The sequence below is a fragment of the Crocodylus porosus genome, unplaced genomic scaffold (genome assembly GCF_001723895.1).
Source record: "Crocodylus porosus isolate Cpor-Errol unplaced genomic scaffold, CroPor_comp1, whole genome shotgun sequence".
NCBI lineage: Eukaryota > Metazoa > Chordata > Crocodylia > Crocodylidae > Crocodylus > Crocodylus porosus.
This window is the reverse complement of record NW_017728913.1, coordinates 21763324-21789505: the sequence shown is the minus strand read 5'-3', so window position 1 is coordinate 21789505 and position 26182 is coordinate 21763324. Positions and strand designations below refer to the sequence as shown.

General features: G+C 41.2%; 1 protein-coding gene across 2 annotated transcripts in view; it reads left to right on the top strand.

Annotated features, from left to right (window-relative positions):
- The window catches only part of SPOCK3 (SPARC/osteonectin, cwcv and kazal like domains proteoglycan 3), a 337202-nt gene that overhangs the window by 69915 nt on the left and 241105 nt on the right, over positions 1–26182 (top strand). For both annotated transcript variants that reach the window (XM_019534588.1, XM_019534590.1), the window contains exon 2: positions 9159–9273. In XM_019534588.1, the coding sequence (XP_019390133.1) occupies positions 9191–9273 (83 nt within the window). In that variant the 5' untranslated portion in view covers positions 9159–9190. The remainder of the gene's footprint in view (positions 1–9158; positions 9274–26182) is intronic.

Sequence of the window (26182 nt, the reverse complement as noted above, 5' to 3'; positions counted from 1 at the left end):
GGGCAGCTAGAGAAGTTGCAGAGAGTGGCAGTAGGTGCTGGAAGCTGGAGAGAACTGGACAGCTAAGAGGAGCTGGGGTGGGGGGCGGGGAGATTACAGAAGGTGGAGGGGAAGCCTGAAAACAGAGACTGACAGCAGAAAATCACAGGAAAAGCAGCAGGCGGCAGGGCAGCAGGAAAGCAGAGAAGGAGAGTGGAGAGTCACAGGGAAAAGGCAGCAGGAGCAGGGAAGGATGAGAGGTGGCAGAAAAGGGGAGATGGAATTGGGAGGAGATGGGAAAACTAGCAGAGGGGGTGGGGACTAGAGCTGAGAGAGAGAGAGAGAGAGAATGAGGCTGGAATTTAAGATAAGGAAGGGACTAGGATTTAGTAAAACATGACCCAACTTGGGGTTGCAAATGACAGGGATTTTATTGAACAAGGGAGATGGTGATACAATGTCTGATTGGTTCCCTTGCGCACACACACACACCATGGCAGCAGGAGTTGGAGAGACTTGGTGCAGGGGCTGAAGTCCAGGAGGAGAGAGAGAGAGACGGAGAAAGAGAAAGTTCAAATTGTAGGAGGAGGTGTGCAGGTAATATCTACCTATCCAGGCTGGAAAGGGCTCCTTGTCCAGTAGATGTTGTCCAGAGGGAGGTTGCTGGCAAGGCCTCTGGGTGGATAGCGGTGTGGTATGGTGCTGGTCCAGATGGAGAGATTGTCTGCCCTGGGTCTGTCTTCACTGCCCCTTTTTATAGGGGCAGACCTTTTGTGACCCTAGTGACAGGAGGCATGCCCAGGCAAGGGTCAGCCCCTGGCATACTGAGCATGTGTGCTTCATGTAGGGATGTGCGGTTTCGGGTGTCTGGAACGGTGAGAGTTGCTGGTTCTGCAGGGTCTTTTGTTTTTCAAATGCTGGTCTTGTCTCTGTTCCTGGGTGAGGTCTGTGGTTCATGAATGAATCAATGCAAGGTGATGGCCCAGTCATTACAGACCATTCAGTAGAGGCCTGCTACCATTGTATTTCAGTCATTCCCAATCACTCTCATTCATTGGGGAACCAATTTACGTGGGAGGGGTACAATGAATCATATTGTTGCAACATGGGTTGTCCAGGCAGAGGACAGAAGATGGAGGCTTGACATATAAAATGGAAACTTGACATGACTTTGGTTCACTTACAGACACAGGCCTAAACCATACAATATCCATATGAAACAATAAAAATCAATACAAAAATGATAATACTACAATATACAACAGTAAAAATCAATACAAACCTGATAATACTACAATATACAACAGTAAAAATCAATACAAACCTGACAATACTACAATATAAAACAGTGGATATCCAAAACCAAAAACTTGCTACCAAAATAAAAGCGTTTAAAGCTTATCCTAAATTTGAGCTCACTTATTCTTATTTATAGGGAACAGAGAGGGAGAGAGAAAGCCATAAATGGTTGGGGAAGGGGAGGGAATGCAATAATAATAATAAAAAAAAGAAACTGGGGGTTTTGCTACAATGCTGTCTCCCACATTCACTTTTTTCTACAGTAAGTAAATGGAGGTGGTGTGTGTAGGAGATGACATGGAAGGAAAGTGAATAGGATGAGTATCAATACTGAAAAATGATGGCAAGGCCTCAGCAAAAAGGGACAGTAAATGAAGTATTGTAACTAAAATGTAAGCATCATAGGCCCTCTGTACACATTCAGGTAAAGGCATATCTGGTTGTAAGACATGATCCACACAATCGTGCCTCCTGCCATGCCATATGTTCACAATAGAAGGCATGATTGTGGGATTGTGCATTAGATCCTATTGTGCCATACTGCTGGTGCAGGGGGAGCCTGATCCTGGGCTCCCAGCTGCAGGGGCCACGCATAGCTGGGGCCAAGAGACTCTGCAACTGATGGGTTTCCCAGACCAGACTGTGCCTCACTCACAGCTAGAACCAAGAACCAGGCAACTGTTGAGACTCCTGGTCTGGGCTGCGCCTCACAGTTAGCTGGGACTGAGAGCTCTTAATGTCTGGGCTGCACCTCATGCACAGGCACAGCTGGGGCAGAGAGCCCTGTTAGTTGTGGGGTCTCTCGGTCATCATTGTGGGTGAGGAGCTAAACCGAAAGCCCTGTGGGCTGAGCGTTTCACACTCCTCCTCTGCTGTGCGTTGAGAATCAAAGCAGCTGCAATCCACAGGGCTTGAAGTGTTCAGTCTGGGCAAAGATGCACCCCTGTGGTTGGAAGTCCTGTCAGTTAATGGGGCTCCGAGCTACAGGCAAGACCCTGCTACATGTGCAAATTAAAGCTTGGTAGCAACCAGCTTATAAATATAGTATGCATTTTAATCATTGTGGAGAACCTCAGATTGGGGACTCATCCCTGATCCAGGCTTCCCCTCATATCTGTTGAGGAGCTCATTAGGCAGTCTTGCATCAGGGGAGGGTTCCAAACTGCCATGCTGCACCACACCCTTTTCAAGGGATGGGGACATAGCTGTGTATCAGACCAGGGTTTGCCTCCTGCCTGATCCCACTATTGGGCAATAGTGGGCATGGACCATCTATGGGACACAGTTGCCCCTTGCCCCTTGGAAGCACAGGACATTCAAGGTCACTGAGGGAAGGAGGTAGTCCTCCAATCTTGGACTCTCTGAAGTGCTCGCATGTTCATACCACATGTTCCAATAGAACAATAATAGAAACCAGCCTCTAAAATGTTCCACATTAAATGTGGTACATTTTGTGGCTGGTTTCCCATTTTGTATGCAATTTGTGGCATGATATGTTTGACATGTTTATCATTTATGGAAATGAACAGGTTAAAGTGAAAGCAGTGTAAATCAGTACTGTGCTGATTCTTCCGTCATACTTTGTTTGTCTATCTTGACTTAACTGGCCATGTCTATACGTTTATTAATGTGTTGTAATTACGGCACATTAAGTTTAGTACCTGTAATACCAGGTACCTTTCCTGTTCCCTTATCCCTAGGGGGTAAATGATGGTTTTGATTTCCTGTTCCTTGATTCTTTCTTGCTTGGTGAGAGACTGTATTCCAATGCTCTTGAGTTCCTAGCAGCCATCAAGCCTCAGGGTATGTTGAAAAGTCATCTTCTTTTCACTGCCTACTCTCAAAAAGCACCTTTGCTGCACAGGAAGTCTGTTTGGACCTGAAGCAAAAACAGACTGTTCACCTGCAGCCCTTGAGCTTTGGCTTGGTGCTTGTTGATGTCTTTCCATCGCTTCTGAAAATATGTTGAAAACACCAGGCAGCACCATTTTGTGGCTTCATTTCTGGTAATTTGATGTGTTCTTCCCACTTCTCTGAATGAACTTGTCCATATTTCTTGGGATGAAGGCATGGTATTTTTTATTTATGGCCTTACCCAGACTTGTTTGATCATGTGTGATTTCAGCCAAGCCTGTCTTTTTATAGCCTGATTTCCAGGACCAGATAGCTGTGGCTTTTACTGGAGGAAACTCATGTTCTCCACAGTTGTTCAGTCTGTTAATCATATAAGGTAAGAATGAGAGAGAGCAGGTGGAATAACCTTTTTTTTTTTTTTTTTTTTTTTCTCTTGGACAAATATATTGGCTTTGCATCTGATCTGTTGTTTCCAACAATTCTGGCCACATTCAGAAAGCCTATTACCATCAAGGATATCTACCCCTTGGTTGCCATTTTGCATTTCCACAGGATTTTATGAATGCAAGAATAGGAGAATCCAGAGACCCTTCTTCATGTGGAATAATCTTAGTTCAATTAGTCCTAATTAACACACACAGTTTCTAGAAACTCATGAAGAGGTGAACATGTATTTAAAAAATTGCCTGGGGTAGGTATCAGGATCTCCTGTTCCTTTTGTCACAAGACCCCAAAATACTGACACTAAAGTTGAATCTGCTAACAGAAAGAGGAGGAAAGAGTCTTCATCTCCCTCTGTCATGCAGCCTGAATGATGGATGGCTCTCACACATAGCGAAAGCATGTTTGGTTCCAATCAGAAACATTTTTTGTTCATCACAGCAAGAACTTGAGTGGGTATACATACCTGGCGGTATGAACTAGGCTTCCCTCCTGGTGCTGTGTGAGGAACAACCTGAGTAGACCCATCATCCACCTAGACTGCCTACTGGGTTTTAAGCACAGCAGCCTTTCCATTAGTTCACTTATAAGGGCCATCCATCAGCAATCTCAAAGATAACTTGTGTTTTCTCTCCTGACAAGTCCATAGATATCTTAAGAGACTATCTAGGGTCTCTACCCTCATTTCCCTAACTGGGGCGTCAGTTTTTGTGGGTTTTTTTAAATGAAAGTACCACTTGAACCTATGCCATCATGCTGTCTTCTACATTCTCCATGAAACTGGTTTTCTGATATGAAACCCTGGGATGAGTTCTGAGGGTTACTTTATCAGGGCAGCTGACCTCATGAGGTCTCTTCCAGCCTGACTTCTTATAATCCTGTATCAGTAAGAAGGATAGGTGAGATTTGAAGTCCTTACAGTAGATCCGCCCTCTGTTACATTGTGCCCTGATAAACCCTGAGGACTCTTTCTACATTTTTGCCTAAACTTGTCACAGATTTTTCTTTTAGGGTACCAGATGAATTTGCCAAAGTTCTTCTTAAAGCCTCATTCATGTGGGGAGGGTTTGCATTTGCTGAACATTGAAAAATCATTTTTTTTATTTCCTTCACTGAAAGAAAGATGTTCAGAAAGTCTTCGTTGGTCTTTGTATTAGTATCTGAAGGTGCAGGAATAGCAGCCCAGAGGTTGTCCAACTGGATCTTGGACTGTATAAAACTACTATAAGTCTGATAACATCCATCGGCGTCAGTGATAAGGGCACATTCCACCAGAGTTCAGGGTACTTGAACAACATCACGTTGTGATATTCCTATAAATTATACCATTGAGGAAGCCTCCAGAGAAGATGCCATGCTTAGCAGAGTGTTTGATAGTACTATTTGTTTTTCACCTAGATGTAATCTGAGAACCATCACTAGTCCTGTGGGCACGGCTTTTGAGTCACCCACTCATAGAATATGTATATGGCAGTTACACAAAGTTACTTACCAGTAACTTAAGTTCAAAATATATGGTCCTCATGTATATTCACATCCTTCCCTTCTTCCGCTCCACTGCATAATCAACACAATATAGGTTTCTGAAGTTGAAAGGAGACTGAAGAGCTGAAAGTGTGTGCCCTGTACTTCCTCTGTATCAGACACTAGGAGAGAAATGGCTACAGTACATTTTATGGATACTAAAGCAAAAGTTGCAGGAGTGTTTCTCATTCTAAACTCTAGCTAATTAGTGAGAATATATGTGGACAAAACAACTCAGAAAACTTCAGTTTGGCTAGGTACAGATGCTAAGGGAGCTTAAGAGATTTATCACATTAAAAATAGCCACATAATCTCACTTATTTGGCCCATGTGCAGATCTTACACTTAAATCTCTAGTTAGGTTGATGTAAGCGTAAATTGTACAAAAGTTCAGGAAGTTTAGATTGGTCTAAAAATGGCTGACCCCACCTAATTTAACCCTAACTCAGAGGTAATCTAATTTAGATTGGGTCTGGCAAGACTGATTTAATTTAATTTCTTCTGCACAACTCCCAGTAGAGCCCTGGGGTGTGCTTTTCCTGCCCCCTGGCCTCTCACATAGTACTGGAGGGCCTCTGTGTGTCACCCCACCCCCAGCTCCCTGTGGACCTGCCAGCACTCCAATTCTGCCAAACCCTCCCAAAACTCACCAATCATCCCACGGACCCCTCTTGCTCCCCCAATCTCCCCAACCCCCCACGGACTCCACCAGTCCCCCCTGATTCCCCTAAGCAGCCCTGTGGACCCTAATTATTCCTCCAATCCCCACAAGATATCCTGCCAATCCCAATTTGCCTTGGATTGGGTGCCCATTTTTAACTTGATCTAACCTCCCCAAGGTCTGTACATACCCTTAGTGTTAAGTAACTTTGTGTTGGAACCATCCCAAGAAACAACTTTGTGTTGGAATATATTCTGGGCATTCTAAGGCCATTTGTGCTCTTTGGGATTAATCTAAATTAGAGTTCAATTTGGTTATTCGGTTACAAAAATCATTTTTGGCATCCCGATTAGAAATTTTTGAGGGGTTAATTTACCTTAAAACAGCAGGTTTTATAGGATATAGTCTTTAATTGGGAAGCAAATGGAGCAGTGTTATTTCTTTTTATAAAGAAATGTAATAACTTATCAACATTTTGCTTTTCATCCATGTTTTACTTTCACCTTACAGTAAGAAAGAAAAGCGACTTAGTTCGCCATTATGACTTTAAAACAGGACAAAATTGATTTGCTGAAAATTGTTTTGTGGAGAAATACTTCAGAGTGATCTAGGACTTACCTTAATATGGAGGCAACTGCAGCTATTTTTTGAGGCTTAAAAGTCTCTATGTAGAAAACATAACAAAAAAAAATTGATAAAAGATTATTGTGTCTGAGTATTATATTAGCCATGTATCAAAAGCATCAAGCTAAAGGGTTGATTTTTTTTTTCATAATCACTAAAGCTCTAAATCATTCTGTATAAGTAAAGTATGCAAAAAAAAAAAAAAAAATCCTGTTATATAGTCTGCCCAGGGAAGCATAAGAATCCAGTTGCATACTTTGTCTTATTGGGACTGAAACAATTGTTTCTATTTTTTTTAAGGTTTTGTTGGTGGACAGTTATATAACCCTGTAGATTTCCTTTATCTGCTACACTACCAATGGAGTTTTGTGCGTGGCCTCCTTACTTAAACTGAACAAAATATGCATGTAGATTGGGGAACAATGTAATAGAAATATCTGCCCATCTCTTTTCTTTTTTTTTAATGAGACAGGGTGGGAAATGTGGGTTTCAAAATCAATGAAGGATGGAAGTTCCATAATGATGATTTGCCCTTTGTTTTATGGCTTTTTTAGTAGGCTGCTTATGTGTGATTTTGGTGTGTTTCCAGATGTGTTGAGGCTTCTGGGTTTAAAGCCAAACCATTTTGGAAATAGCGTTAGTGCATCACTGAAACTGAATACACGTAGTTATGGGTTAGTGAAACTGGAGTAAAACACAAAAAGTTATTTCGATGGGAAAATGGATAGCTTAAAGATTGTGGAAGATATTTGTAATTTCCCAGAGTACTCTGAGATTTGGGGTGAGTTCTGAGGTCAGAGTGTCTGCAAGTACAGTGAAGTCTACCTCTATTGGGTCTCAACTACCCAGATATTGAGACAAGCCAAATTCACACTTTACAGTTACTTGATGGCTTAAAGTGTCATGTAAACAAATACAGATTTTTTTTTTTTTTGGTCTCTTTTCTTTAAGCTAGTTACACTTGCCAAATTTTTCTCCACCTTTAACAACCACACTTTTAACTGTGTAGGTCTACATCCCCATCACTCCTTCTGATGGTATGAACCATTTGGCATCTACTTATGCTGTCTGCAGTATTTTTTTTCTCCTTATTTATGTGACTTGATCATCTTAGTCACTTTTATACACTTCAAGTGGGCAGTCTTTTAGTATGTTTAATCCAGAGATTCGGTTGAAATTCATATAGTCTCAGAATTTTTGGAAAAGCAATTCATAATTGCATAATAGCTAATGCAAGTAAATCAGTCTGAAATATTATTTCTTTCGCTATGCTCTTGACACACAATGTACTATTTACAACCATTTTTTTCAAAAATACTTTTTATTTATTCCTAAAAATGTTTTGGTAATTCCGACTGCATTTTCACATGGCACTTTTGTTTGAAGTAGTAAAACAGTAATTTCTTCCATACCAAACGTGGCTTACAGAATGTGTATGAAATTATTTATTTGTAAAAATTGGTCTATTTTGTTTCTTTGTAATATTGTGCCTAGGTCAAAAAGCTAGTTTGGTAAAAGGCAGCGTTAAACAAGACTGAACTTAGTCTTTGATTACGTAATTCATTTTAACAGATTGATCACAATAAGGTGCGTCAACTCCTGAGGAATAAAAAAAATATATATTTGTAAATATTTAAACTTAGATAATCATTTAAATCAAATTAGTACAGTCATTATTATTATTAGAATCAATGAAGCTGCAGCTTGCCACTACAAACAAAATGGCAAACTGGATGGTGGATCAATTTATGAAAGGTAACAAAAAGTTTCAACTCGGTTCCATTCATTCTACCTAATACAGTGATAAAGAGAAGTAAGGCATGAGTATTCACATTCCTCAGACCTACATTGATTGATTTAATAATTCACCACGTCTCCAGGAATAGCATCCTTTGTACTCTTCCTGCAGTCATTGTTCTCGTTTGCTACCATTTTTTAAAAACAGTTTGTTGATGGTTGTCTATATGAAGATCACCAGGGCAGTGAAGAAGAACAAAATGAAGTGTGAAGTCAATGTATATAAATTAAGAATGTAGCTGCAGCTAGTGATCTAAAGCTACTTTATTCATGAATGATATCATCCACATGGAGGATTAACATGCTTTACTTTAGGCATGTTGTCTTCACACTGTTGATTGATTTGCCTTAACTTTCCACAGGTCTTGCGTTATACATGGCTTTGGGGAGTTTGATTATGAGGTCTACAAGGCCTCATAGCCTTAAAAATCTCTTGAATTTCTTGTTTCATTTGTGATTTTTATAAGTTACAATAATTTTAAATTAACATCATTTTTGCAGATTATTGGTAAAAATTCATAATTTCCTTGAATTTATCTGGAAATTCAGATAAATTCCAGATTTATCTGTTTTTCTTGTCAATTCCAAGTTGAAGATTTTTACAAAGCCCAGGTTCAAACATCACTGAATGTGCTGCATTCTGCCTAGCTCTGTTGAAAGAGTTGGAAGAAAATTGTGATTTGCTACAACTGCTGCATTAATAACAAGTAACTTATAATAAAGGGGATATGAATAGGAAAATCAGTGGAAAATATGCTCTATTTAAATAGACTACAACATTTTTAGTAGTTGTTGTAGTAGTAGTATTGCCATGGCAGTATCATCACGGTAGTATCTAGGCACCCCTATCCGAAATCATGGGCTTGCTATCCTAGGTGGTATAGAAATAAAAAGGCTGAGACAACTGATTTTTTTTTTTTTTTTACTGTACATTTATTAGAGAACTTTTAAAAAAATATTTTTCTGTAATTGTTTTTAGCTTTGGATCCAGCAAAAGATCCATGCTTAAAGATGAAATGTAGCCGTCATAAGGTATGCGTTGCTCAAGATCAGCAGACTGCTGTTTGCATTAGTCATCGGAGACTTACACACAGGTAAAAGTTTAAAGTTAATGTTGTTGATAGTTTACTGCTTAACTACTAAGGATTGTAGATGTTATAAATATAGTAGCTCAACTCTACTGTAATGTAGTCTTTCGTGAGATTTGCTTTTTTAAAAATAATTTGGCCAAATAAATTATTATGATTTTTCCTGTGTTTTTTTCATAGTACATTATAGGATTTATTTATGTAAACTTGAATAACTTGCATTGTGACACTTATTCAGATAAATGTTTTTTACACTCATCCTAATTAAGAAAAAGGATCAGGGCAATAACTGCTCCTTGCTATTATGTGATTCATTGGTCTTACTTGGTGTTTTAAGAGTTGAAATCTCTTTAAAATACATAACATTCTTATCTGTTAAACTACTTCTCATGTCTTTGTCTAGCTGCTAATAAATGAAGTAGGCCCCATATTTCTATGGTATGCCTTTTCTGCCAAAGTTCCCAACTTGAGTTTGGTTTTCATTGAATGTAGTGCCATTTTAAATTCCATTCCAGTTGCATATAAGGAAATATGAGGTACAATGTGCATAGGATTAGAACAGATTTTTTTTTCCTCTTAAAATAGTCATGGAACAGAGTTTCATACATAAAATATTTAATAACTTTTGTAAACTTTGCAAACTTCTCTTTTTAAAATAGTGCTTTGTTTGGGAAAGAACGTAAGCATTTCAATAAGTCATAACTATGTTTAAAACTAAACATGCCCTTAAATCGGTGGTGTCCAACCTTTCTATGGTGAAGATCACTGCTTGTAAGTAAAGAGCACCCCAGGATCTACTTCCCCACTCCACCCCCCAGCCCCCTGCTCCACCCCACAGACCAGCATCAACTATTGGAGGCTCCACGATTGGTTGGTGACCACTGCCTCAAGTACTTTGAGATGAGCCCTAACAATGGCTAACCATTAGCATAATAATGTTTTTTGTTGGTTAGTAGAAACTGTATTTAAAGGGACAATTTCAAGCTTTTCAGATAATAAATACAATTTAAAATTTGTTCTAGGGAATGTTTTCAGCTTCCTAATATCTAGTTTTGTTTAAATATACCCATTTGTAGCTGTTCAAGCAAGCAAGTTAGTATTTTCATACTAGCAATGTAAAAAGCAATGTTTTAAAGCTTTCTTAGCTAGGCAGCTGCAGTCAATTAGCAAAAACTATTTGTAGAGCTTTGCTGTTGACATCCAACAATGATGATGTAAAATTAGAGATTTTGGTATGATCAGGCATTATATAAGTTGAAAAAATTATTGTTAAACAAATCTAGCTGTGCTCATTTCAGTGTATGTATACCATAGGGGAAAATACGTCAATGTCAAATGCGAAAGGACATCATAATTATGGAAATACAATTGTAAGTCTGAAAGAGTATTGCCCATAAGAAGAAAAAATAATGAAAAATGGGCTTGCTTTATATTTCAGAGTTAGCTTTCTGTATAGTAGTGAGGTGCTCATGAGGCTTCTAGACCAATTGAAATTTCCTAAGCTACTTGTATAAATATATTACGTTAATATTGTGGAAATTCCTTAACAGTTCACTTTCCCTGCTGTCCCTGGTATTGTACCTAAAGGTGACTCTGTCTGATACTTTATTTGAATATCCTACAAACTTATGCTGTGAATTATCAATAGCAGAAACTTGTTTATTTAGCACTAATAATGACAAACTGTATAGATTTAAAACTACGCCAAATTGTCTCCTAGATCTGTGCCCTAAAATCATTCTCAGAATTAGATCACTGCCTCTAGCTCCTAGAAGAATGGCTTGGCCATCTTCATTGCTTTGTGCTCTCTTCCTGAAGAGGTTCTCCTGATATAACCTGTTAGGTTGGATTGAAGGAGAAATTGTTCTTTCTCTATCTCAGTAGAAATTAGGTAAGAAAAATAATACAGTGTCAGGCTATATCTATATATTTATATTGGTATTACTTCAGAAGGATACTGTGTGTGATGGGTAATCTAAATATTTGCTTTTAATAACATTTCATCCACAACTTTTCCATCACATTTCCATTTTTTATTACTGGTCTGGATGAGTGTTTGATCTGGGCTGCTGGTTTGACTCATAGATTCATAGATGTAGGGTCAGAAGGGACCTTGTAGATCTTCTAGTTTGACCCCCTGCCATGGGCAGGAGAGAAAACTGGGCTCAGATGACCCCAGCCAGGTAAACATTGAGCCTTCTCTTAAAGACTCCCAGGGTAGAAGCCATCACCACTTCCTTGGAAGTTGGTTCCAGATCCTAGCTGCCCTGACTGTGAAGTAGTGCCTTCTACTGTCTAGACTAAAATACCTGTGAATGTCTGATTGCTGAAAAAGAGGCGTACACCCAGTGGAAGGGAAGCGCTATCACCAAAGAGGACTCCTGAAACTCTTAGTCTTTCTTGACAGAATTTCTTAACAAAATAAGCTGGGGGTAGGGTGTGGGTGGACAGGGGATGAGGGGTTGGAGGTGTTATAAAGAAGAGATTATAAACAGGGAACCCCCTGCACAGGTCCACTCCAAAGTTTTTAAATACCAGCTTCCCTGCTTCTGGGTCCCATTAGTTACTCCAGGAGATGTTCCCACAAGGTTTCGGGGAAGTTGCACAGGAAAAGAAATCGTCTCAGGCTCTATTAGGCCCTTGTTACATATTGCACTTTGAACTGCTCAAATGAATGTTGGTTGGTGTTAAAACTAGCTTGAGTTTGGAGCAGTCCCACCTTAAGCTAACAACCTTCTCTGACTGTCTCCCACCTACACAGCTATGACTTGCTACTAGAGGGTTGGCTAGCAGGAGTCTGACTAAGAGCTACAACTGTGAGTTGCCACTACAGGGCAGGGTTGCTGAGCTAGGAAAGGCTTCCATCCCTGCTCTAAGTGTGGGGGTGGGGGCTGGGAAGGTTGGTGGGGAGTGGGAACATGAAGCTTGGAGGTGGAGAGTTAATGAGATGGGGTGGGTAATGAAATGGGATGTAGAAAGGAAATGAAGACGGGGAAAGACAATGAAATGAAGGAAGTCAGCCACTGAAGGATGAAAGAAAGAGAAGTAAAAAAGAAAAGAAATAAAGAGGAAGTAAATTAAAGAAGGTATTGTGTTTTAATAAATTGCAATTTGGGATTGAAATGTGCTGATCATGCTTCCTGGGGTGGCTGGAAGGTGGGAGCAGTGAGGGAAGGAACTTTTGGGGCAGCTACTTCCCCTACTCCAGGAAGGAAGCCCCAGCTCATGGGCATCTGGCCCAGCCCCCTACATTGTTTCTCACCCACCCTCCCAGACCCTACTCCTGAATCCAACCACATGTTACAACCTGACCACACATTAATGGAAAGCGAGCTGGGTAACATGCCATGGAGTAGTGGAACTGTAAACTGCCTGAAGTGTGCTTAAAACTAGATTCTTGTGTTAATGTGTAGAGAATCCAGGGGTTAAGAACTCCAGGGGCTACCTAAAATTATTGTGTAACAAGGAACTTACTGTTTTATCTTGATTTACTAGTTCCCTTTTGAGGTGTTTTGGTACCCTTATCACTCTCCTGTTTTTAAGTTCATCTGTTGGGTTTTTTTTATTGAAAGCTTCCCTAAATCCTTGCTGGGAAAGGCAGCACCTCCCTTTATCCCCAAGTCCAGACCTACCAATCTCTGATCCTTACATAACACAGCTCTTGGACCTTATGAAAGGCCTCCACCAGAGGCTAAGGAAGTGGTGATGAGACACCTTCCATTCAGAAGTATAGAGATCCTTGTGTTCTGTGATCTGCAGTCAGATGGCAGTTAGAAAATGATCAGGCCTCATATCCTTCTCATGCTGTTCCTTTTGCTCTAGTTCATGGAACTGTATGTACATAAGTAATGACTACATGATTAAACCCTTTGTTTATGAACAAGAAAGTGAACAAATAGAGATAAAGTATACAGTATTACAAATGCATTTGTGAATTATATTGTAAAACACATTAATCAACAAACAATATTTTTTTTCTTTATAATGTATATCCAACTTACATATTGATTTCAGATTAAATGTTTTTAAGGAAGTTGTGAAGTACAATTTGAGTTTTAAATAATTTTATAATCTTAAAGTATAAAAATAATAAGTAAAACTGATAATTTTCTCACTTGGTAGTTGGAAAAAAACCTTACTGCAGCAGCATGCCACTAATTATTTACTAAGAACTGGGACAAGGCTGAATATTTTTTGTGTAAATTATTGATTTTGCTATGTGGAAAATAGAAATGGAGTTCTTGCTGCCAACATAATAAATAATAAGAGACTTTTACTGTTCAGAAGTAGGAAAAAAATTAAGAATTAGTTTGTTAGGAGCAGTTTCAGTAATTGCACTGCTTTATCTTTCTTATAAGTTTTCTAAATGACATTAAAAATATATAACTATCCAAACAAACAGATAGCAAACACTTTAAGTGAATGACTATAATATTGTAAAGTTCCTTAGGAGCTACTGTTTTAGGAGTTACCAACAAAATAAGGTAAAATGCTAGTTTAAAATGGGAAGCAAGAAGAGTACATTTGATATGTGTCTAGCTTTAGAATATTGTTAGGGGTTTTTTCAGTTAGAACAAAATAACTGGGATAATTTTATCAGTCAAACATTTTGACATTTATCTGTTTTGTCAAAACAAACTTTTTCACTTTTTGTGGTAATGAGTGGGGATAATACTAACATTCTGTTCCATAAATGCTAGATAATTGATTCAAGTATAATAAGAATGTATAACAAAATGCAATTATAATTTTGCTTTTATAATGTTTTATTAACTTGTATTGAATTGGTATATTTCACCATTATTATTTTCCATCTGGGAAGTTCTAGTCTCTTAAAAAGATTTTCTTCAGGGCTAAGTACAGACCATCATAAATCCTGAGGCTAAATTGATTTAGTCTTAGCAGGTTACTCTAAAATGCAGAGATTAAACTGGCAAACAACTGAACGCTTATTTCTTTTAATTCAGGAATGTAACCACATGTTTACAGTGACTCTAGCCAGAAACTTGGGGGCGTTGATGCACGTGTCTGGCACGTAGCCAGCATGGGCTGTGTGTTCGCTTCCTCTTCCTGCTGCCCCCAAGGTCTCTGGGATTTCAGTCCAGAATTGCAGCAGCAGGACTCTCTAGGGTTCCTCATCACTTCCTGTTCCTGCTTTCAAGTGCTTCTGGGATTTGTAGTCCACAGTTGCAGCCAGTAGTAAGTTTTTCAGTAAGTTTAGCAGCAGGGAAGCTCTGTACTCAGGGGAAGGTGGACTTAATTTCCCTCCCTGTCCCTAAACCTCAGCTGGGTTTTGCCTGGGGGAGGGCGGTACAATCCCTGCCTCTTTTCCTGTGCCCCCTCAACCATTCTCTGCTGAAGCTGACAGCCCAGCCCAGCCCAGCGCTGGAAAGCATGCTGTGGGACTGTGATTTAACTTGAACCAGGAAGAGGTCTGGGACAGAAGTTTCATAAACAGGTTTGACCCAAAGCAGTTAAGTCTGATACTACATTCAACCAGGTTTATCTTAAACCAGTTTCAAAATAGCAGAAAATATGCACTGAACTTCTGTTCTGTTACAGGCTTAAACCCATTTCTGATCACTTAAACTGGTTTATGTGTAACTTCTATTCCTAGCCCAGATGTTTTCCTTAGTGCCTGCACTGAAACACACTTTTGGTGTTGATAAATGTACAGTCTTCACACAATATTTTATTTTAATAAAAGCATGTCAGTCAACTATTCAAAAAATATCTCATTCTTGACCAAGATTTGATTACATACATTGTGGGGAATCTGTTTTGTTAGTAAAAGGTTCTCTATAAAAATAGACACCAGGTCTTAAGATAAAAATGTTATTAGTGTAACATAAATCCTACAACACACACAGGAGTGAATGTGTAGGTCTGGGCAGTTCAATTGATTTCAATAAAGCTGTAATAATTTAAGCAGCTGATTTGACCTGTAATTTCTTAAATTTGTATTTGCCTGCTGTCTAGTAGACTTTGTTTTTTCTTTTCTTAATCCATATATCAAATCTGCTGTGTAGGGTAACTTTTGTAAGTTCATTCCATTTAGTGAACACCCTGGTGTCAGAGTCACTCAACATGAATGTGAGTCTCAGTTGGGCTTGTGCAAAAGTCTACACCTGGCTTTGTATAGCTGGAAATGGGTACCTACTGATTGGAGCTGTGGTGCACAAAGTAGTTCAGAATGGTGCCAGTTGCATTATTTTACTATGTCCTGTTGCCTTCAGTAATTGGTAACATAGCCTGATGGGTTGACTTTGATTCTGTTGGGCAAACAGCATAACATTTTAACACTTAATCTGTATGTAGCCCTTTAAGAACAGGTGTACAAAAACTCCACAAGATACTGGTCAAAAGGTTGCTTCAAAAGCAGCTGGAGCCAATGTAACATTGTTTCCTTACCTAGCTGATCATAAAAAGACAAGTTATGTGACTGACTGAACTGAAAGGCATATGACATGAATCAAAGTGCTCATTAAAAAAAGATGGGTATAAGATCAGATTTTTCAGACATTTTACAAAGGAACCTAATGAGCAATTTAACTTGTGTCATTACAGTATGGTCTTTTGTCATATCTTTTTAATAGTACTTTTAATTTGGTTTAAGTGAATATTTTTCTGGTGTAAAAGGCAAGAGTTCCAAAACTGAACAAGCCAAGATGAGAAACCCTTTTGATTTCTTTTGCAATACATTAATAGGTGCTTTAATTCTCTATTTTTAGGAAGTCTTTCTTTTTCCCCCCTCTAGCAATCTTCAGTTATTTATAATTCTCTAGCTCTCCTGTTCTTGTGATAAGTTGTTCCTCTGAGGTAATGATACACACACCCAAAGGCCACCGAGCTTGTTCTGTTGTATTTATGTTGTATACACAATCATAAATTATTTCAAATGGCTAATTAACACTTGTGTTTTTCTTTTTGTTTTTATTAAATCGTTTCCAATTTAGCAGTCGTGTGTGCTGCACAAACATCAATTATTCATAAATATTCTCAGTCTCCCTGCACCTTCCCCTCGATGATCCCTCCTTCTATACATTCCATCTCTTTTCTCTAGCCATTTTCAAAATGTTATTGGCTAGCATGGATGATACAGTGCTCTGTGCCATGATAGCGGTCATTACAAATAGGCAGCAGCTTGTGGAGATGTAGCTGGATGGCTTTAGTTCTGTAAGTCCGAGTCTTGTCTACCGAGCAGTTTTTGCTATGGCTTTGGCAGCAGCACCAACAGCAACCCTGCCAGGAGCAGCAGCAGCAGGAGTTTGAGGAGGTGAATGAGAAAAAGAGCCAGCTGCATATGGAAGAACTTCATGGATCACTTTCCCTTGGTGCAGAATCATTTCTGGAGTCATAAAGCAAGTGCTGGCTGGCAGGGATGGATTATGCTGCAGGCTTGGGATGAGTGGTGTGGCTGAAAAGTGTAAGGATGATGATAAAGGGCACTATTCTGGAGATCTGCCCAGAGCTGTAGTATAGTACACCAAAGTGAGAGCTTTCCTAATTGTCCAGAAGTGTGTGGCCATCACCATCTGGAAGCTCAGAAACCCTGATTGCTGCCAATCAGTAGCTAACTAATTTAGAGAGAACAGATGGACTGGGCTGTTGTGGTGGTGGTGGTAGTGGTCACAGCTATTACAAAGGTACTGCCAGTGCAGGCACCTTATTGATGACATACACATGAAGTTTCCAAATTACACTGAAGTATTGATGGAACCCATAATACCATTCTTTCTTTTCCAGCACTAGACTGCTGTGCTTATATAGAGAAAGGAATGTTTCTCCGGTGTGCTCCATGCCCTAGTAATTCACTGTGGCAGATTTAGTGCGAGTCAGTCATGATGCTACACTTTACTAGACAAGGCACAGCACTTTTTATTTAATGGAAAAGTAGGTTTGTTCTGATAGCTGTCACTTTAAACATGATTACTGTTGTTATTCCCCTTGTTGTTCTGAAAAACTCACTTTATCCTCTAATACTTTGTTTGCGTTTGGGTTATCAAAAAGCTCTCTCACAAGCAGTATGTGCTATACATTAAAACTTCATATTTTGCATAATACCTGTGAGAGGAACGTGAGGGGAGGTAGGGGGACTCAGGAAGGCAGGGAGGTTCAGAGACTCTGAGATCATTAAGTACAGTACAGTGAGATGCCCTCTCTAAAATGGTAGTCACCAGGGGCACTTGATCAAGGGTGCACTATGTTCTTTTTCTGGGAACAGGGACAGTTTTACTTTTATAGTAGCATTTTAATGAACTGTATGAAGACTGATATTCATTTTCATTATTTAGTAAATCTTAAAAGATAGTAACATCTGGGGACAATTTTTTAATATACAACTCCATGTAATTACATGAAAATTTGCATGAATATGGTATAGGGACTATATTATTAATTGCCTTTTGAAATTATATTTATTTTCTTTGTTTATATTAACTTTTCATGTTCATTTTATGAACATTTCATAGTGGTGAGTGTTTCATGTAATAGTTTACAAATATTAAAGGTCATAAAAATGAAGCATCAGGATTATCCATTTGTCTTTTGGAAGTATTCTTTTATCCAGTCTTGTAGATAAACTTATACAAATATGAATATTTTAAAACCTCTTATTTTATAGAACTGTAAGTGCAGATAGAAGCACTTTTGCTGCAGCAATTTTTAGTAAAGCGCAAATGCGAATGGAATGCTGAAAACAGCATAGCTTTGGTATACATGATACAATAGTAAGAATTGATCAACAAGTACAAAGTTCAAATTTCTTAACGTAGGATCTCAAAATTGCAAATTTGACCTCTTAGTTTGTAATCTGAGTTGATGTGGTGTTCCTGTCTGCTCATGCTGCTGTTCACATGAGAGCTGGAATGCTGCAGCAGAAAGCAAAGCTCCAGCAACGTTGAAGGGTTCAAAGTGACTTATGCTGTCATCTGTAGACCAGGAAAGTGTAGTCACGGTGAATTTCTGATCCTAGGATGCAGAAATTTTCAGAGTCTCTTGTCCAGGAACTGCTCATGGATAGCGTGCTATGCTGGAGGTGGAGAGAGGATGAAGTTTTGCTTCAAAGCATTTTCCAGAGAAGCTGTTTGTCTGGCTGTGAGCTCCAGCAATGATCATTCTCCTTTTTCTAGAGGAGCACAAGCTGTGGAAAGACAAAGATGGTTCTTTGTTAAGTTTTCATGGCATCAGAGATGTATTTTTGTTCTCCCCTTGTTTTTGAGATGCTATCCCCTATATCTTCTCCTGTACAGTGAGTCCTTTCAGTTTATTCACCCTCTTTCACTTTACCTTAATCATGAAGATGTGAGGGCCAGTGGTTGCCTGTAATGCCACAGTGGTGGGTGGTTGTCAGGCATTGAGAGATGGAAGCTGGAGGTGGACTTGTTTGCATTTCTATATGTAAATGTACCTTTTCAATCATTTCTTATGCTAGCAAACATGGTGCTGATACTTGATCAGGAAAGAAACTTTGTTTAAGAAGGATAAACAAAGTTCAGAGCAGAGGGTCAGACTCCATGATCTACAAGGTCCTTTCCAACCCTAGAAATCTATGAAATCTCTGGAACCACTGATGTTATTTACAAGAAAGTTACCTCCTGTTGGCTTGGAAAGGAATTACAAAACAGTTCTTCCTTGTAATGCTGGATCCGTAACATACTCTCTATCATTCATTTTCCATTTTATATCTCAGATGTGCACAAAATCTTCTGTGATAGTGACTTTAATAATAATTGTTTGAAATCTTAAGGGTTAGCAGTGCCCCCTGGCTGTTGCCATATTGATACTTTACTATTTCTACCTCTTTTCATCTGCATTCCAAATGGAATGTAGCTACTGCTTAAATGCTAGATTTTGTGCCAGGAAAAATGTCTAAATGGAATGCTGTGAAATATGTCTTAACATGCAATGATAAAATGATGTGGAATATGCCTTATTCTGTTGTGAATATACCCTGTGGAGTTATGAAATGCTATGTTATCAATACTATGATACAGTGCTCTGAATGCTGTAGCCTCAAGCAAGGCATTGATCAAACTCTGAGACAAACTAATTTAAATGGTGCCTACTTGCTACACCATTCAGTAAACTTATTTTCATGCTAGGGTTTTCATCTGAATCTGGCATGCGGAAGAGGGCTGGGTAGTGCAAGTTTTCCATTTTGAACACGCTGAAGATGGGAATAGGAAATGAAAGCAGAGGTGTTTCTAATTCCTTTACCTGATCACCATTTTGAACATACAGATAAGGAAGTTTAGAGAAGTAGTTAGTCATCTGAGAGAAGTTTATAGACGTATTCTGAAGTTAGGTAGAAGGCAGGCTAAATATGCACCTTATAGACTAATTAAATAAAATATTCTGAAGCTTGTGGGTGTGTATATGCATATTTTAAGATTTTGAGAATGTAAGCTTACTTTATCAGATGCTGTGAAAGGGCAGCACAGAGTAATATATAAAGAGGAGTGAGTAATTTTTCATACAAAATATGAGAAGTGGGGACAGCAGGGCAGTGCTGGGAGAGGCAAAAAACCAAGGAACCCACAAAAGCAAAAGTGTCACAACCAGGTAATAGGAAGAGTTTGCCAGTATAGGCAGCTGGGAAGGAGCCAAGAAATATTTGTGTGGGGGCCATAGAACTTAAATTTACTTAGTAAGTCTGTTTTTAGAATGGATTCCCTTGTCAGCCACCCTGATGCAGTCCCATGTTGAGAAGGTAAGCCTGTTGCAGGATAGGACTTGGAAAAGCTACAATCAACATCCTCCCATCATGGTGTTATCCATCAGGCACCTAGAAAAAACCACTCATATATATAAAAGTAGATATCATGGGTATATATCATAGTAGTTAATGTCAAAGGTTCTCACTGGATGAAGCTGTGTGTCAGTACCAGTATTCTCTCAGTCTGACTTGTGCTCTTGTGTTGCAAGAGATCCTGGCTTCTGGGCAAAATCCCTTTTTTCATGCAAGTGTCTGTTGGTCCTAGAGCCCTCACTAATTTCAGTTGTCTCTGCACAACCTTCAAATATCAGTTAATAGTGTTATCGCATGATAAAATCCCATCCGGCTTTCTAGCAAACTGTTTTTGTCACCATGCTTTGTAATAAAGTATGACTGGGCATTCCAGGATGCAACTCCTCTTCAGTGCTGGCTTCATCAAAGTTGTGAAATTTCTCTTCTCAAAGACTGCATGTTCTTTTGCCTTCCTCCCAAGAGCCTCTGAATGGCTCTGGTTGGGGTGTGTATGTAAGATACACTAACTGTAGTGGAATGGTACTGAATTCAAGGATGTGCACGTGCAAATGATGTGTTCCAGGCAGAACACCAAGATTTAAACAAGGAGATGGTGTCCAATTGATGCAATCCAAGAGAAGTATAGGACATGCAGATAAACTAATCTGCCATGATATGATGCATATCAATCTAGGATGGAGTCTTCAGACTTGGACGGAAGCTCAACTGTGTACAACTTTTTCACTAACTTAATGCTCCATGAAATTATTATGCTTTCACACAGGAGTACAGAATATGCATTATCCTGCTAATTGGCCCTCTCTAAGAATTGTCTTGTGGACAAAGGTTATTTCAATGTATATAAACTAAGTTTTGCACAAACTACACGACTTAGAGTAGAGGAACACTGGTGGGATTATTTATACAAATTTTTATACACATTGCCTTTTTGTGCATTTCCTTCAATGATTCATGTACTACAGCTGGAGGAGAGCCCTCTGGAGCAAAAAACCTTAAAAGGGAGCAGGGCTGCCATCCAGCAAAGTACTTAAACATGTACATAATTTTAAATGTGAGCAATGCCATAGGTTTGATAGGATTACTTGTATATGAAACTGGATGGATGTGGTCCAAATGCATTTTATCAAAATAACAATATTTAAGTCCAGCAAGTAGACAGAAAAAAGGAAAACATCTTGATTAACATCACCTTTCCCTACTTTGACATTTTTTCTTTTGTTTTTGTGTCATATCTGTTCAGCTGCAGGAGACAATTTACAAATGAGGTTACACACAGTTAAAACTTTGTCATTGTCAGGACTATGCCAAAATTCAGCTCCAAACTGTCAGGAATTGGCAAAGTACCAAGTGCTGAATTTCCAGAATAGATAGATAGATTGAAACATAGAATATGAAAACACGGCTTTGGGCCAGACAACCAGATCTGACATCCTTGGAGTTTCTTTGACGTGTTACAGCGGAGTAAGCAACCTTGCACTGACCAAACCTAGTAGAATCTGATAAAACATAAAAGCCTTATTCTCATCTTGCATACACATAAGAATGCTTTAGCCAAAAATGATCAAATGCAACAGTCCTTTCTGTAAGGAAAGTGTGGAGTTATCTGTGTATTGGATGGTGTTTCATGTGTGGCACTTGCTTTTGTTTCTTAAATTATAAGTTGTCTTCAGTATGTTTTATGGCCTTTTATTTGTTTTAAATTTTTTAACGTAAGTGCCAACTATGTAGCTCTTTAGGATGAATATGAGAAGAAACATAAGTTCGTTGACTATACGATTTTGAGGATGATCTCCAAGATTTTTTTTTGCTTCCTCTAAATTTTCAAAATGCCAACATGCTCCAGTGCTGGAAAAAAACTGGTTTACAGGCAGTTCATGCCACGTTCAATTTGTAGTTAGTAGTATTTAAAAAAATAAATAAAAGGTCCCAGGGGAGGCACACCTAGGCCAAGGGTTAGTGAGGAACTAGTTAGGGAACTTCTGGAGGGACTGGATGTATTCAAGTCAGATGGTCTGGACGATCTCCACCCTAGAGTACTGAGGGAATAGGCTGAGGTCATTGCAGGACCCCTGGCATGTCTTTACGAGCACTCGTGGTACTCTGGTATGGTGCCAGAGGACTGGAAGAGGGCCAACATGGTTCCCATCCCCAAAAAGGGGAAGAAGGAGGACCCGGGAAACTATAGGCCAGTTAGTCTTACCTCGATCCTGGGCAAGCTTTTTGAGAAAATTATTCTGGTGCATGTCCACGAGGGACCAGCAGGGGAGATCATGCTTAGGGGCAATCAGCGTGGATTCATTAGTGGCAGGTCCTGTCAGACCAACCTTGTGTCCTTCTATGATCAGATCACTAAATCCTTAGATGCAGGGGTAGCAGTGGACATAGTCTTCCTGGACTTTCGGAAGGCTTTCGACACTGTCTCTCACCCTGTTCTCGTTAAGAAACTGGGGGACTGTGGTGTCAACACCAACTGCTTGGAGGGCCGCACCCACAGAGTGGTAGTGGATGGGTCATTTTCAACCTGGAGGGAGGTGGGCAGTGGGGTTCTGAAAGGGCTCGGTCCTTGGGCCCGCACTGTTCAACATCTTCATCAGTTACTTGGATGAGGGGGTAAAAAAGCACCCTGTTCAAATTTGCTGATGACACTAAGGTGTGGGAGGATGTGGACACGCTAGAAGGGAGGAATAGACTGCAGTCGGACCTAGACAGGTTACAGGGGTGGGCAAATGAGAATAGGATGGGATTCAACACCGACAAGTGCAAAGTGATGCACCTGGGGAAGAACAACCGACACCATACCTACAGGTTGGGGAACTCCCCTCTTGTCAGCACAGAGTCGGAAAAGGATCTTAGCATCATCGTTGACTCCAAGATGAACATGGGCCGGCAGTGTGGGGATGCAGTCAGGAAGGCCAATTGTACTTTGTCATGCATCCACAGATGCATCTCAAGTAGGTCCAAAGAGGTGATCCTCCCCCTCTATGCAGCACTGGTCAGGCTGCAGCTGGAGTTCTGCGTCCAGTTCTGGGTGCCGCACTGCAAGAGGGATGTGGACAGCATGGAGAGGGTCCAGGGGAGGGCCACTTGCATGATCGGGGGCAGCAGGGAAGGCCATATGAGGAGAGGCTATGGGACCTGAATCTGTTCAGCCTCCAGAAGAGAAGGCTGAGGGGGGATCTAGTGGCTTGTTACAAACTATTCAGGGGGGATCAGCAGGCACCGGGGAAGTCCCTGTTCCCCCAAGCACTACCAGGAGTGACCAGGAATAATGGTCACAAGCTGGCAGAGGGTAGATTTAGGCTAGATATCAGGAGGCACTACTTCACGGTCAGGGCGGCTAGGATCTGGAACCAATTTCCAAGAGAAGTGGTGCTGGCTCCTACCCTGGGGGTCTTTAAGAGGAGGCTAAATGTATACCTTGCTGGGGTCGTTTGACCCCAGTCCTCTTTCTTGCCATGGCAGAGGGTTGGACTAGATGATCTACTCAGGTCCCTTGTGACCCTAGAAACTATGAAACTATTTTTCATATAAAGCCATGATTTGGGAAGTCCGAATCCAGCACATCTGCCCACCGTTTTTTAGTTCATTCTGTTGAATTGTGATGTACATTTTTTCCCTAGTTATTTTGATTTTAAAGTCTAAGTAGTAAGTGGTCACAATATGTAGATGGAACAATGCAAGTGTTCAGTAACCAGTTATTTTAATTTGTAATATCCTAGGCCCCCTTCTACACATTACAGGTCCTAATTCTGCTCTATATTTTATAGGTATCATGCAGTTAACTGGTTAATTATACAATTACCTGGAGACCTGTTACATATGCAAAATAGCTATCACATGTTAAAAAGCTCCAGTCAGCTATGAAGTTAAACCTTGAAAATGCATACTAACCTTATAGCTGGTTGCTGTCCGCCCACCCCTGTAACCTGTCTAGGTTCAATTGCAGCCTATTCCTCCCTTCTAGCATGTTCACATCCCCCCACACCTTAGTGTCATCAGCAACTTCAATTTGCACATGTAGCAGGGTTTCACCTGTGGCTGGGAACCCCATCAGCTGACAGGACTTGTAACTGCAGGGATCAACTCTGGAGACCTGGGGATTGTGGCTGCTGTGATTTTTGAAGGTGCCGGGATATGTGAAACCCCTGGGTCCATACAGGGATCTGGGTCCTGGCTGTGCATAGTCCTCTCAGGAAAGGGGGCTCCCAGCTGTGGGTGTCTGCTTCTTGCTTCCCCTACACGGGTAGTAAGGCATGATTGGATCTAATTGGCATGATTCCACTGTCATACTTGCTGCAATGCATGTGTGTCATGGGAGGAGGCATGACTGTGTGGATCACACATTAGATTCAATCATGCCTTTACCTGCCTGTGTAGAAGGGGCCCAAGGCATATATAAGGGGACAGAACTTCATGTACCTTAGATATTAGGGCTGTGTGAAACAGCACTATTTCATTTTGACTTCTGTTTCACTATTTCGAAGGGACAGTTTCATTTCATCACTTTGTTTAGCTGTTTCGACGTGTTTCAATGTTTCACCCATAGGCTATAATGTGGCATCATAAAATGCCTGTAACTTTGTCATTTCTTGCCTGATTCAGATGAAAATTGCAGGGATGATAGCTCCTCTGAGGGTATGAAGCCTGCCAACTTTCAAGGAGCTAGGTGCAGGGGGTTTTGTGAAACTGCACCTCAACCAGTTGAAAGCAAAACTTGTGTCGCTGGCAGCAGCCTGCTGTCATCCTGTGTGCAGATCTGGGGATCCACATCCCCAGGAAGAGTCTGACATGGCCCCATAGCCCTCATGGGGGTGTGGGCCCCCAGATTTGCACGCACAATGACAGGAGGCTGTCGCTACCACCTGGGACTGGCTCTGGGCACAGTGTGCACCCAGTACTGGGAAGACTGCTGCTGCCACTGGCTCCAGGCAGCACTGGTAACCTCCTGTCATCCCGCGTGCAGATCTGGGGCCTGTGCCCCCTGGGAGGCCCACTCTGGGAGGGCAGGTTGTGGTGGGAGCTACAGCAAGTTTTGGGGTGGCAGCATCCCTCCTTCCTTCACTGTGGCCTGCCCTGAGTGCAGGGGAGAGCATGGTGCCACCCCTGCTGCAGCCCCGGGAGTGCCAGATGCTGCCTGCCTGCAGTCGCTGGCCTGTGCCATGCCAGGCAGTTCAGGGCACGATGCAGCCCAGTGGCTGCAGGCAGGCAGAGTTGGCTGCTCCTGGGACTGCAGCAGGGGTAGCACTGAGAGGGCAGGTTGAGCTTTGTGGGGTTGGCAGAGCTGCTCAGAGCACAGCCCTGACTCTCCCCACCTCCCAGCACCGGGCTGCACTCTGAGTGACTCTGCCTGCCCCATGGAGCTCAGCCCAGCAGCAGGAGACCCAGTGCTGGAGCCAGTTGGAGCACAGCCCTGGCAGGTGAAGCCTGGTAGGGGGAGGCTCCACAGCCCCATGGAGCTATGCCTGGCAGTGGGAGGTTGGGGAGAGCCACTGTCCAGGCTGTGCTGAGAGCCAGGGCTGCATTCCAAGCGGCTCTGCCACTGGCTTTCCGGCACCTCCTGCCACCAGGCTCAGCTCCGTGGGGCTGCAGAGGCTCCAGCTGCTGGGATGTGCTCACCAGGGCTCAGCTCAGAGCCAGGGCTGTGCTCCAAGCAGCTCCACCTGTCCCATGGAAAGCCAGTGGCAGAGCCACTTGGGGCCCAGCCCTAGTGAGCACAGCCTGGTGGCAGGAGGCTACTCAGCCCCATGGAGCTGAGCCTGGGGCTGGGAGGTGACAGGAGAGCCACTGGCCAGGGCTGCGCTCGGAGCGGCTCTGGCACTCGCTTTCTGCTGCCAGGCTCAGCTCTGTGGGGCTGTGGAGCCTCCTACTGCCAGGCTGCACTTAGAGCGACTCCACCACTGGCTCTTCTGCCGTCTCTTGCCACTGGGCTGAGCTCCATGGGGCTGGTGAAGCTGCTAGGAGTGCAGCCCTGCCTCTCCCCTGCCTCCCACCACCTGGCTGCTTTGAAACAAAACGTTTTGAAACATTTGAAACATTTTGAGTTCCCTCATTTAATTTTGAAGCCTTTTGTTTCATCTTGATTTCACTGTTTCAAGCTCGAAACTTGTTGAAACAGCTTAAAAAAAAAACACCCATCAAAATTTCACACAGCCCTACCAGACATCT